At 41.5% G+C, this 13,612-nt stretch overlaps 1 protein-coding gene across 1 annotated transcript in view; it reads left to right on the top strand.

Annotated features, from left to right (window-relative positions):
* Positions 1 to 9,279, top strand: part of tmtopsb (teleost multiple tissue opsin b) — a 39,920-nt gene extending 30,641 nt beyond the window's left edge. Inside the window, exon 4 of the mRNA XM_077244070.1 lies at positions 7,617 to 9,279. Coding sequence (XP_077100185.1) covers positions 7,617 to 7,892 — 276 coding nt within the window. The 3' untranslated portion in view covers positions 7,893 to 9,279. The remainder of the gene's footprint in view (positions 1 to 7,616) is intronic.
* Positions 9,280 to 13,612: the final 4,333 nt, after the last annotated feature.

Consider the following 13,612-nt stretch of genomic DNA (forward strand, 5'->3'; position numbering starts at 1 on the left):
GTCCACATAGTTCCTCTAGACAAGTCATTATAGATTAAATTAAAACCTTTTATGGGTTGTGTATTGAAAAACATTGAGGCTGTCATACAAAGACCATATGATTTAAACTGTACCATTTGAAAATTTCATTAAGCTGTAATATTAATATCAGGTTCTCAGGTTCAGTTTGTCATTGGGGACAAAAAGTGGACAAGGAAACTGAACAAGGTTTTTTTTCTTTACTGGTTTTGAATTGTATTCTGCTAATAACCTCTAATCTCTCTTTCTGCTCATCTTTTTCCACTCCTACTCTGCACTGTAAAAATTAGCTGTATTTTAGATCAAAAACTGAAGGCAACAGTTTGCAGTTTTTTATTCATTGAAATGATCTACTTATTTTATGAAAATGTACTAAATTAACTTAAAAACTCATGTTTCCACAAACTGAAATTAAATACTGAGATTTATAAGGATAGTTCACCCAAAAATGAGAAATGCCAGTGTTTTTGTCCATAAAATGGAAGTCTGTTTGATTACCAACATTCTTTCAAATATATTATTTTTAGTAGCACAGAAGAAAGAAAGTCAAACAGGTTTAGAACTGCACGAGGGTGAGTAAATGATGGCATAATCACCATTTTTGGGTGAATCAGCTTGCAAAGAGTTCTATCCAGACTTTTCCCTTTATTTATATGGATTTAAATTGTTCAGAATTGACCATTCGCTAAGCCACGCCTGAAAACCGCCACTGGCCAATCCTGTCTTAGCAACCGTAACTAGTCGCGGGAGGTCTGGCAAGCTTTCGAGCGAGGGAAACATGCCGAAGCGTTGCACGTATGGATTGTGCAAATTTGATACCCAGTATCCTAAAAGTTTGGACGGGGGAGTGGAATTTTTTTCCTTCCCGAAAATCTAAAAGCCAAGGGGAGAAATGATGTGCGTGGATCCAGCAGTGTGGGAGACCCCATTCACAACTAAGTGTCGACAGGATTAACAAAAACACCTATTCCTTAGAAGTTGGAAATAATTATGGTTATTTGTTCTTAATGCACGTTTTAACGTAAAAGAAGACGTTTAAAGACAAGAAGGAGGCTCACTGACATACTTTAAAATATATTTCATCATTTTGTTAATCGACGGCCAACTGTTGGCCCTGACTGAGTAACTTTAAACCAATACGATTGCGTCTCTCCCGGTGTTAGTGTTATTCCAGAAGATTTATGGATAAACTGTTTGATTTATAATTATTAGATTATTTTCACATTTCACTTACCCTGCTGTGCACAAACATAGCTGTTCCTCAATTTGTGTGTTTCCCATTTGAATGGTCAGCGTATGAGGCGGCGGCTGCTGCGACTATAGGCTTTAGCTTCAATTTTTATGAAATTATTCTCTAATCGGTTGCATATGTCGTGGATATATCCCTCCAATGCATACTGCAGTCCCCTTTGTCTTGCTCTCTCAGATATTGTACATGTTTGCCAAAAATTACTAATTATCTCATTGGGAATGTCTGACACCGTGCATACACACTGTAATAGACGTGCAAGATGCGAAAGCTTGACAGGGGATTGCAACAGTAACTAAGGAGGGCGGGGCTTAGCGAAGGGTCAATTATGTTCTTATGTACTGTTAATTTCTTTGTAATGTACATGTTATGGAGAGCAAAGAGCTTGGCTTAAATTATTGAAAAATCATATGAATGCTCATGAACATGCATGAAATACCTTAAACCTTATCATTTCAAGTTACTACACATGATAAAGCCAACAACAATTAGGTAAATTAAACTGGCAAAAGGACAAACAATGCAACCATATTGATTATCCCTGCTCCAGTGAATGCTGGAAAGAGGGAGAATGAGACTGAATCATAACACCCATTTTCTTTCTTTTTTTAATCAACATATTTGAGCTAAAAATGCATTAATTAAACTAATCTGTCAAGTTTCTCAGAAAATCTGAATATATTGTAATAGAAAAGCTGCATTTTGTTTTTCAGTGTTATTTATCTTTGGATTATATTTTACAGTGTGCATTCTCCTGTAAAGCTGTTCGAATCCATCCCATGCAGCTTTGATGGCTGGTTTGTGAATTTTCATTCTAGTTTATGGCTGGACAGAAAATTAAACAGCAAATAGTTATGCTAGTCTTTGGAAAATGTACAAACCATTTGAGTAAATATAATCTTTCAATGCTCTAGTTTGTGATCAAGGATTGTATCCGAGTATGTTCAGCAAAAGTAGTAGAAACTTTTCAAAGAAACTTTTCATTCCAAGAAGCACTTCTTATACAATCAAACTGATACAAGATGCACATTTTATTGTTATTTCTGAACTTGTGTACATATGAACAGGTTTTGTTTTATCTCTTCTGGATGGGGTTAAGCTTCTGCTCCAAACAATTGCTTGTGATAAGACCGGAGATGAAGACTTGGAGAAACTAGTTTAAACTGTCGGAGGAGACACCAGTCACCTGTATGTCATTTTCAGTCTTCAATTCCTCCCAGCCCGTAACCATGGAAACTGTGAGTTGAGGCGAGTTGAAGACTTAAAGTGCTGTACAGATTCAAGTATCTACTCAGCATGTGTCGATATGACCACCGGAGATTGAAAGACAGCAGAAAATGGAAGAGTATGGAAAAAGAGTGAGTTTTGGAGTGCGAGAGAGCTGCAAAGTCCCTGAGCCCGTGAGTAAATAACTGTACTGTTAAACCACCCTGGTTCAGGAGCTGTCATGCTGTGTGGTAATTGCATTTACTGCTTCCTCTTTCCTGGGACACAAAGAATTTTCTAGCACATTTCACATTTTATCCCTTATTAAGAGCACAATGTGTGCTTAGGGGAAGCATCAGTGCGCTGAAAACTCCCTTGTTCATTAATTGGCTATAAGAATCACAAGATATTGCACTGCAAAAAAAGTAATTTTGGCTTGGCTTCCATCGAAAACTTCCTTAAAGGGATAGTTCACCCAAAAATGAAAATGATCCCAAGATTTACCCACCCTCAAGCCATCCTAGGTGTATATGAAATTCTTCTTTCAGACGAACACAATCTGAGATATTTTTTAAAATATCCTGGCTCTTCCACGCTTTATAATGGCAGTGAATGGGGGTGAGATTTCGAAGCCCAATAAAATTCACCCATCCATCATGAAAGTAATCCATACGTCTCCGGGGGTTAACAAAGGTCTTCTGAAGCAGAGCTATGCGTTTATTTAAAACTTTATTAGCTATAATAATTAGCTTCCTGCAGATGACTTTATATATAAAAAAATATATATATATATATATATATATATATATATTTAAAAATATGTCATTAATTTTTCGCTGTAAAAATGACTGCAAATAGACCTATTATTGCACACTACTGTATGTAGGAGACAATGAGACTGAAACTGCCCACTTCCGAAGTAAGAGCTTTCCAGAGAGACAGGCAGTTAATCCAAGCACTGGGATCAATTATTCCGGACTACCTGTGATCAGGTGTAGCATAATTGGCGAGGAAGTTTTTGTCCTTCTCTCCCAAGTTTCTCAGCACCCCGCAGAGAGCCAATCATCTCCTTCCCGTTCCATCATCTGCTCAAAAGTCTGCTACCCATTACTCCTCTTTGATCCGGATTGTACCCGGCTACCCCGGCCAAAAGAACATGCACTTATCCAGCATGAGTATACACAGAAATGATTGTTCATTATCTGCCAGGTGAGAAAGAACTGCTTAAGTCAAGTTCAGACTTTTAGGGAAATTGCAAAGACATTTTTTTTTTTTTCCTCACGCTTCAGTTTAAATTTTCACGCTTGGAATTATCAGATTATCAGATCATGGGGAACATAAAGTACAGGTAAAGGTGTTATTTCAAGCTCTGCTGATGTCAAAATTTGAAGGCCGGTCATTCACAATGTTCTACATGTCCTCCATCACTTGCTAGTTTATTTATCATATATTTAGGCTAATTTTATGAAAGCTTTTAGCTCACAATAAGATAGCTCCAATGATACTGACAAACTAACAAAGTTCTGAAATCTTTTGACTTACATCCTTAAAGGAGTTTTCTGTCTTTTGCCTACAATAGCATTTGTTACATAATGTCTGTTTGAAAATATTTGACTTAATTTGACGCATTTGGTTTAAAATTGCACACAAAAACACTGCCGTCAATCCAAAAGTTGCAACTTGTCTGTGCATTTACATTAACTCATCCAAAATGTTTAATATTTGAGCTGTAAATAATGTCTATTATAATGCCCCTCACTATAAGTTATAAGTTATTCACTAACGTAATATCTGTGGGTGGCAAGTTACTAGGATTAGCAGCTTTTAGTGTCATGAAAATTAACCTGTAATATTGAATTCTATATGCTGACGTTTATAGTCGTTAAGTTTTGTGGCTATACTATACTCATGGAGGCTTCTCAATTAACGTGTGTGTGTGTGTGTGTGTTTCTTTGAGAGCAACCATACATCTGTGTTGTTTTATTTTCTTAGTTTTTTTATTATTTAATTTTATAGTCATTAGTCATTTATGTAGTTGCCATTTAACGTTACAGGCCTATGTTGCGAAGCAGTAATTTTCCACTGTTTTTGCTGTGATATAATAACACTTGTTGAATTTGTACTAGTCAGATGAAGTCTGAGCATTGAAACATTATGGGCATTAACATTATTCAATAAACTGCTCTTTTATTATCATCACTTTTTCTCCATATTCTGCTCTTCCCTGGCTTTCTCAATCTTCTGGCAGGGATTCGTTATCCTGGGTCGGAACAAATGACGCAAATCACTATTCTGACGCTGAGATCCATCCGATCTAACAGCCCCATTGTATATGCCTTAACTATGGGAAGAGTCACAATTATTTTCTCTGGTAATCAACATTTTGCCACAAATGCTGGCAATGGATTTTAATTTGTTTTAAACCAGGAACATTACTTATGAACGAAAATTGCACACACTAATCAACTAAATTAATGTCATTAATCTTGGCCATGTAAAATCAATGTGCCATATGCCCTAAATCTGATTCCGGTTGAAACACCCAGCCAGATAGTTGTGTTAAGGGTCTTACAGCATGTCCAGATGCAAAGCCACCTTCGTCATCTCTGCGGGGTTCACCAGACCTCCTGCCAGCTCCTGTAATGAGTGTGTGGATCTGAATCCATTTATAGACTCGTTCCTCCCAACTTAGACTCATCTCATTCCTCACCCAGTCGCCCCACAAAAAAAAAACTGCATACCTGCAACGGCTGACAGCAACATGACCAATTTTTAGATTTATTACATTATAGGTCATCCATGCCTGTAGAAAACATTGAGGACATGTATGTCTGGACTAGCTGTGGATTTCTGGTGGAGGCATGAAGAGTGTTTTAGGAGGACTATCAGTGAGTGTCGGGGTCATGCATGATTGCTTTCCATCAGCACTAACTGAACACTGAATGGCCATTAACAGGCTCACTAAAGTCAGATGTCTTGGGAAAAGTGTGTATCTGCAGTCTGCTATTAACCGTGACCCCTTGACCCAAATCTAACCCCCTGTAGAGTTCTGTCTCTTTTTGTTGTCATTCGGTTTCAAAGGCACTGATTTTTGAGGATCAAAAAAGCATTTATGTTTTAATACAGAAATGTTTCAAGTATATAACATACAAAGAGACCAAACTGACAAAACATGATGGTTCTGCATCTTCTGAGGAAATGTAGTAGACTATAAGTATACAGTGAACATGGACGTATACTAAGTACACTACGTTTTCTCAAGGGGTGAAATCTCGCTCTGTGTTTTGTGGATTATGTTACTTTAAACTATGCAGAAAAAGGTTTATTAAGATGTAATTGAGTATTTCTAGGTCAAAAAGTATTAACAATACTATATATTGTTCAATTATATATGTATATATATATATATATATATATATATATATATATATATATATATATGGTAATACTTGACAATTAAATTTTTCTTGTTCATTTTATGTCATAATGTTTTCTGTGTTTGTCAAACGTCTTAAACTTTGTTTATTTCCAGGTTGAAAATCGATTTTTGAATCCCAGTTTTAATGTTTTTCAAAAGCCACTGTTCCAGAAACAAGGGGGATTTTTAAGAGCGGATTAGTTCCACTCTCTATCTGAGGGAACAATTCATGACTAGCCATTCATCTTCTCAACACTTGCATGAAATCTTTTTGCAATCTGAAGGTGGTATAGAGCCATGGCCACACAAACATTTCCTCATTTTATTCTGCTGTAAATGGGTGTTCTTGGAGCAAAATATTTTGCTTTGTCATGGGTTTAAGGTTAAAATAAGTGTTTCTATTACAGAAATGGAATTGCTGAACCTTTGTGACCAATGCTTGCACCTCTGCATTTTAGTATTCATAAACTCTCTTCAAAGTTTTGGCTGAATTTGTCAATTTAATGGTGAAGGTTGTTTTGAGAGGATGTGGTAAATCTCTCACACACATCGACAGAACACCTTCTCTTGGAAAATGTGTTTTTCTCCTCTGAGACCTTTGCAGACAGTTATGATTAATTACAATAAACCTTTATCTATAATGAAAAGTGCAGCGTAAGAACACAGAGCTAGCTTTGCTTCCATTTGTGGTGACCTGATGGTCAAAGCCTGCAGGCTGTTTCTTCTGAGTGTGTGATCTGCGTGCGGAGGAATGTAGAGGTATATACACAGATGCTCAGCGAGAGATTGGCACCTTAAATCAGGCATTTCTATGATTCATAGATAATCACTGCCTACTCCTACCGATCCTGCCTCTGTTAACGGATTTTGTGCACAGAGAGCTTTTAATTTGCAAACAACCCTGTCCACATTAGAGGAGATATAGCATCAGCTGTTGTTACAGGGCTGATGATTCCCACGTTGCTATTTTATTATTCCTTCTGTCTGTACAGTTGCAAATCCAGCAGAGAACGGGAGAAATGAGCTGAGCTGTGACATTCAGGCAGTGTTGTGTTTGTCTTTTGACTGATAATTTGCATTTTCTTCTCTTAAAGAGGAAACTCATGTTGATTTTTCCCATACAATAAACGTCACTAGGGTCCAAAACAACATGGACTCCACTGACTTTCACTGAATGGACAAAAAACAAAACAACTAAAGGCCAGTTCACTCAAAGGACAACAACTATAATGAGAATATTAGTGCAAATATATATATATATATATATATATATATATATATATATATATATATATATATATATATATATATATAATACTATAATTAGTATTAAGATCACAAAAGAAGATATTTTAAAGAGAGTTTCAGTGGTTTTTGCTCGAATGAAAGTCATTGGGGTCCAAAACAACATTGAACTTTCATTGTATGGACAAAAAACACTAAATGCCTGTTCTCACCAAGGACAATAACTATAATGACAACTATAATTAGTTTTAATAACAGAATGTTATTGTCCTTTTGTGTGGATGCTAAAATAGTTATCATTCTTAGTGTGAACAGGCATTTTACAAAATATCTTCTTTTGTGTTTCCACAGAAGAAAGAAAATCCAGGTTTGGAATGACATGAGGGGGAGTAAAAAAATTACAAAATGTTCTTTTTTATGTGAGCTATCCCTTTAAGGATTAGAAAAGTAATCCTTGCTCTCTCAATCTTTGTGTGTCAGTTTTGCAGATGTTTCCATGCACTCGTCATGTGCACCACCCCAGAGAGAGGCTCCAGCTTTAAAAACTCCTCCAAAGTCACCAAAACTCTCAGGACAGTACGACGCGCCAATGGCCAGAATGTGACCTTCGCGGTGGCCTCGGCTGGCCATCCTACTATCTGTGCCCCAAACAGCGGGGGGCAGAAAAGTTCCTCCGAGGGTGAGAGACTCTCTCCTGCTGCGGGCCAGCGCACCAACAGACCTGTTGTCTCTCTTGTGGTCTATTACAATGGTTGAGCTCATACGGTCAGGCCAAACCAACAGTAATACAGTGGAATTACAGGTGACAGATGTCACGGATTGCGTAAAAAACAAAAAGAGAGAATTGATATGTGGCCGTGTCTTGGAATATGAAACTAGGACATGCCTCTCACTGACAATCATGTCATGGTGCATGTACGAACTTTCTGGGGGAACAAAACTAAGAATTTAGTGAACAGCTGGAGAAGGGGATGACTTCTCTAAGTAGGAAACATGTATATGGACATGCACATGGATCTAATTGTTCATTAAGTTGATGTTTCTTCAGTCCATGATGTAAATGTGCTCTCAGATTTTGGTGAGGTAAAACTGATGAGCCTGTTTGTTTCTCATATATTACTTTAACATGGACGCTTTCACTACCAGTTCCTTCCCGTGGTTGGACAACCAGACTAGCACAGATTGTTTAAAGAGTTAGCCTACTTTTCTTACTCTTGTAATTCTGCTCATCATGAAATGTAATAGTATAGTAAGCACATGATGCTCTGTTTGTTAAGGGAAATATGTTGCTAAAATTTAAAGGGGTCATATCATTTTCCTAGATCTTTTGAAATACAGTAATAGAGTCTCATAACTTCCTCCTAAATCCAAAAAGAGCATCTGTTAAGTCTTGAACATTCTGAAGTCATTCTACTATTAAAATTCCAAACACATGTCCACATTTACACATCAATAATTCATTTTTATTGTTGCGTGTTTAAAGACACCATGAAATGGAAGTTGCGAAAGGCTTTTTCTTCCCTATTTTGAGGTATATATCCAAGTGAAACTGTGACAGGTTATCCCATCCTCACGCCCGTAACCAGAGAAGAGAAAAGATGTTGAGTTATTTTAATTAGATTACAAGAGATTGATACAAGAGATAGATTACAAAAAAGATTACAAGAGCACATGAATTCAAAACAAAATAATAATAATGATGTGCACAGATAAATCATTTGTAAGAAATACTGCAATATTCCATTACCAAAAAAAGCTCAATTGTCAATAGTCTTTAAGTCTAATGAAACTTAACCCTGATTGCATCAGTCAGTTCACGCAGTTTATTTAAAGGGATAGTTTTTTTTAAATAATTTACTCAACCTCATGTCGTTCCAAACCTCTAAGACTTTTGTTCACCTTCGGAAGACAAATGAACGATTTGGGTGATTTTTCATTTTTGGGTGAACTTTCCCTTTAAGCTGGATTTGCTTTATGATAATCCTCAAAATGTTAGAAAACACTGAAGTATAAGAAACATTGACTATCATTAAAAATGGACCTCAGGGAAAAGTGTTAAAAATGTATCATATATGACCCCTTTAAAATTAAAATGCAATAGTCTACATGAAATCCACTTTTACAAATAAACATTTTTATGTAAGCTCAGAAGTTCTATTTTAGCACTGTCTACTGTAACAGTTATTGTGTAACGTAAAACTCCTTAGCAATTGAAAACAGTTCGAGAATAGTTCTCCGTAGCCTTGCCAGTATATTTCCAGGCTTAAATGAGCAATTCATTCATTTTAAATTCGCAATTTCCTTGGCATGTTATGTGAATTTGTGTGCAAGCAAACATCCCATGAAATCTCTTCATCGTTCTGTTTACCAATACACAAGAATAATAATTAAATGCCAAAAAGCTTTCATAAATGTATTTTAAAGCGATGCCTTGAAGCTAAAACATGCAACAGAAACTGTTAACAATGTATTTACAGTTTAATAATTTAGAGCATTTCATATGTTCCCTTTCGAAGGGAACTCAACAATACGTCAACGACGCTATGGGGAACGCCTCAGGCGTGACAGGTGTCTGAAATCACTATCAAATCACGTCAATCATATTGACCGGCGACAGCCCGTGAATCATTAGCGTGAATGATTAACGTGCGACCTGGAAGTATAAAGGGGCGCCTTGCAAACATGACAAATTACCTCATCGTCTTCAGGGACTGTCTGTTTGAAAACGCTACTCAATGAAACGGTAAGAAAATGAAATGTACAGCACACGAGTGTGTTTTTTCCTGCCTGGGGGAAGAGCGCGCACGAGAGGTTCTCGAGGGAATCCTCTGTGTGAACTGTGAGCGTTTTTCTCTTAAAACGCTCCGCTCTCGTCTGGCCCTCTTCTCGAGTGAAGGGGGTTCAACGTCTGGTCCGCGTGGTCCCGCTCGTGCCGAGGCAGAGCGGCGACTTGCATCATGGGCTTCCAGATAGAGCTCATCGATCATCTTGAGAGTCCTGTAAACCTCTCAAATGATTCGACGGCTGACGAGGGCGAACTGCGGGCACCAATGGTTTCCTGCAGTTGCTGCTCTTCAGGACGAGCAGGAGATGGCTGAGGAGGTTTATAATCAGGTAGATCCTGAACCCTCTCAGCCACCCTGCCCCGTGTATGCAGACCTGGTGGATGTTGTGGAGCGCGCCGCCAACAGGCTGTAGCTGCCATGGCGACGCGCTAGAGGAGAGACCGCTCGCGGTAGGCTTGGCGATCGGTTTCTCCCCTGCCATACACACCAGCTCAGGTGAGCCTTCCATTCCTTCCTGATCTTCACATGGAGATCGAGAGGGCATGGAAGAGCCCATGCTCTGCCCGTATTCACCGACATCAGCGGGTTAATTTCGCTGATGTTGAGGGGATCGCAGAGCATGGGTATGTGTCGATGCCGCCCATTTGACGAGTCGTTTGCGAACTATCTCGTGTCTGGGCAGGCGTCGACACTGAGAGCTCCAACCCTGCCATCCAAACCGCTAAAGTCAACAGCACGTTTGAATGGCAGAGCATACACGACAGCGGTTCAGGCTGGTGCTTCCCTGCACACTATGGCGGTGCTGCAGGCATATCAGGCCGACCTGCTGCAGGATCCTGCATACCGCTGAGATCCGGTTCCACACCCAGGCAGGCGGGAGGGCCTGGCCCTTCACGGTCCGAGGACCGTAGACAGGGCCAGAGAGCCAGTGTCGCCTCTCGTGCGCCCCCTCCGTGGAGGAACAGGGCGCAGAAGAGGCGTGACTCCCGCAAGAAGAGGGATCTGAGGGAGGTTATCCAGCACAAGCGCACACAGTGTCGCTGATGGATAATCTCCCCGGAGGGCCTCATTAAAAAGAAATCCAGCCCTCTCCTCTCTTCTGACTCCCCAGACGTTCATTACATCAGGCCTGGGGCTGGGCCTATGATAAGAACGATGTTCCAATGGCCCGCCTAGGCTTGGCTAGTAGAAACGCCTCTTTCAGGCATGTAAAGTGGTGGACCCCAGGGTCATAAAGAACTATCTGGCGAGTCTTCACTTCGCACGCCGCAGGTGAGCTGACTGGTCTTTTAAGAGTAATTTTTTGTGAATTAAAATTCCGAGATGTATCTCTCTACAGACCTCGTTCCCTGTATAGAGCTATGGGGTCATGTCAAGGTAATAAGGTAAGAGAAGTTTCCTGGATCATTAGGGCCCTGAAGTTCCCCGTTAGGTGGCCAGAACGATAACTATGTTAGCCTTCGGGCTGTTAGCCACCTCAGGGTAGAGTAGTTTGTCTCTCTCTTAGAATTTTTTACTTAGAGTGTTGACTGACGCTAGAGCTTCAGATAGATCTTATGTCCGGCCCACGGGTCCGTTGACTTCTTCCTGAGTATTTCGCCCCTTGAGCTCTGTTTGGGTTTCATTAGGCTGAGCGATTCTGCAGCCCTTTGTATGGAATAATACAGACTATATTCTTTAGTAAGGCTGTGGCTCCTCCGAGCCCTCAGATTGATCTATGCTTGCAGGCTGGCCCTCACCAGGGCCGCCTCTGTAGCTGGCCTAGGCTGTGCCAGGGATAATAGAGGCGCTCTGCTAAAAATTTTAGCATTTCTTCCTCTGACCCTTCACTGTGTGAATGTTGGTTTCTAGCATCCCTGTATAAACAGCCTCCTCCCGTGGGAGTCGTTAGGCCAAGGCCCGCCCCCTTCTCTGCATTCTGGGGTGCCTAGAGTAATGCAGCGTGGTGCTGAGGATGGTTTGTAAGGACATGGTAGGCCTCAAACAGGCCTCCGTGGTCGTTATGTCTTTATTGAGCAGGGTTAGGCCGTCTTTCGCTTCACGAAGAAGACTGGGTTTCCTGCCCGACTCTGCCATGCAGAACTGGCCTACGGATTTAGGCCGCCAGTTTAGGCTTCACTCACCTCGCTGAGCTACTGCTCGAGCGCTAGGTTGTAGGTGGTTGGCTTTCATTCAAGCCCCACTCCCCTAGGTTGGGCACAGATACATTTCTGTCACCCCTAGAGCCGCTGGCAGGCCCGCACCCTGGTAACCTCAGGGTGAGGTGTGAGTATTCCCCTGTGATACAGGGTAGGTCTGAGCACTTCACTCCCAGTTCTGTTTTATCCCACCTCGCACCACTATGGCTCGGGTCGAGTATGAAGTAAGCTTCACTTCTTCTTTGGTCGAAGTACGCTCCCCTGAAGCCAGAGCATTGCCCTGAGCTGACGCCCATGCATAGATGGTAGGCCCCTGACTAACTGGGGCCTCCGTTGAGGCAGAGTGGCGTATGTTGTACCCTTGTTTTAAGGGTGCTAGCTTTCTTGCGGAGTACACTGCCATGGGCAATGTGATTAGGCACCAGGATGCTGTAGGCGCTGTGTAAACAGTTTTTCTGCCAACGAAGGCTGCGCCATTAGGTAGTAAGCCTCAGCAGGCCTCCTTGATTGGACAGCCCCCCAGAGGGCACTGTAGGCCAGCTCACTTTACGTGGTTGGCCTTGGTGGTTCGGGCAGTTGACTCACTGATGGGTAGTAGGCCTTAAACAGGCCTCCTCGGAGGTGAGTCCCAACATTGTGGGACATACCTTATAGCGCTACTGGAAGCCCATTAGTGAATTATGCTGTGTAGTATGGTTTCCAACAGTGTACTTTATGGCAGAATATGACTTGCTATTAGCTAGTAGGCCCGACCAGGCCTCCCTGATAGGCGAGTCCCCAGCTGGCTGGCCTTAGCAGGCCACCTTATACTTTCACCCGGACTCAGGGCTCAAAGCTACCAGTGGTTATCAGGTAGTAGGCCACTCAGGCCTCCCTGAAGGTGAATTCCCACTTAAGATGGTTATCAGGTAGTAGGCCTCACCCGGCCGCCCTGAAGGCGAATTCCCACTTACGTTGGCTCTCAGGTAGTAGGCCTCTCTGGGCCTCCCTGGATGTGAGCTCCCAAATATTGTGGCTGTCAGGTAGTAGGCCGCTCTGGGCCTCCCTGGATGTGGGCTCCCAAATATTTTGGCTGTCAGGTAGTAGGCCTCACCAGGCCTCCCTGAAGGTGAGTTCCCACATGCTGTGATTATCAGGTAGTAGGCTCCTCCAGGCCTCCTTGAATGAGAACGGTCAGGTAGTAGGCCTCACCAGGCCTCCCTGATGGTGAGTTCCCACGTACTGTGGTTATCAGGTAATAGGCCTCACGTGCCTCCCTAAAGGATCAGGTAGTAGGCCTCTCCGGGCCTCCCTGTAACGCTCCCTAGTGGTGCTGGGTTTATGAAGCTAGTGGTCTCTTGCTATCAGTTTCAGCTAGCCTTAATAGGCAGCTGCTGAAGGCGAGCTTGCGCCCTGGCTCGCTAAAGTGTTCATTCTCTGCTAAAGGTTCCCTCCCGGAACCTTTTCTGCCTACAGCCTGGTTTGCCTACCAGGCAGACCTTGTGCTCCCCTCACGAGGGTCTCTTTGAGCATGCGGCTTCCTGAGTCTGGTCAGACGGTCGTAGGCCTCTCG

This window comes from Siphateles boraxobius, unplaced genomic scaffold (assembly GCF_051911475.1).
Source record: "Siphateles boraxobius isolate OS27281-9 unplaced genomic scaffold, OSU_SipBor_1 26, whole genome shotgun sequence".
NCBI classification, from domain to species: domain Eukaryota; kingdom Metazoa; phylum Chordata; class Actinopteri; order Cypriniformes; family Leuciscidae; genus Siphateles; species Siphateles boraxobius.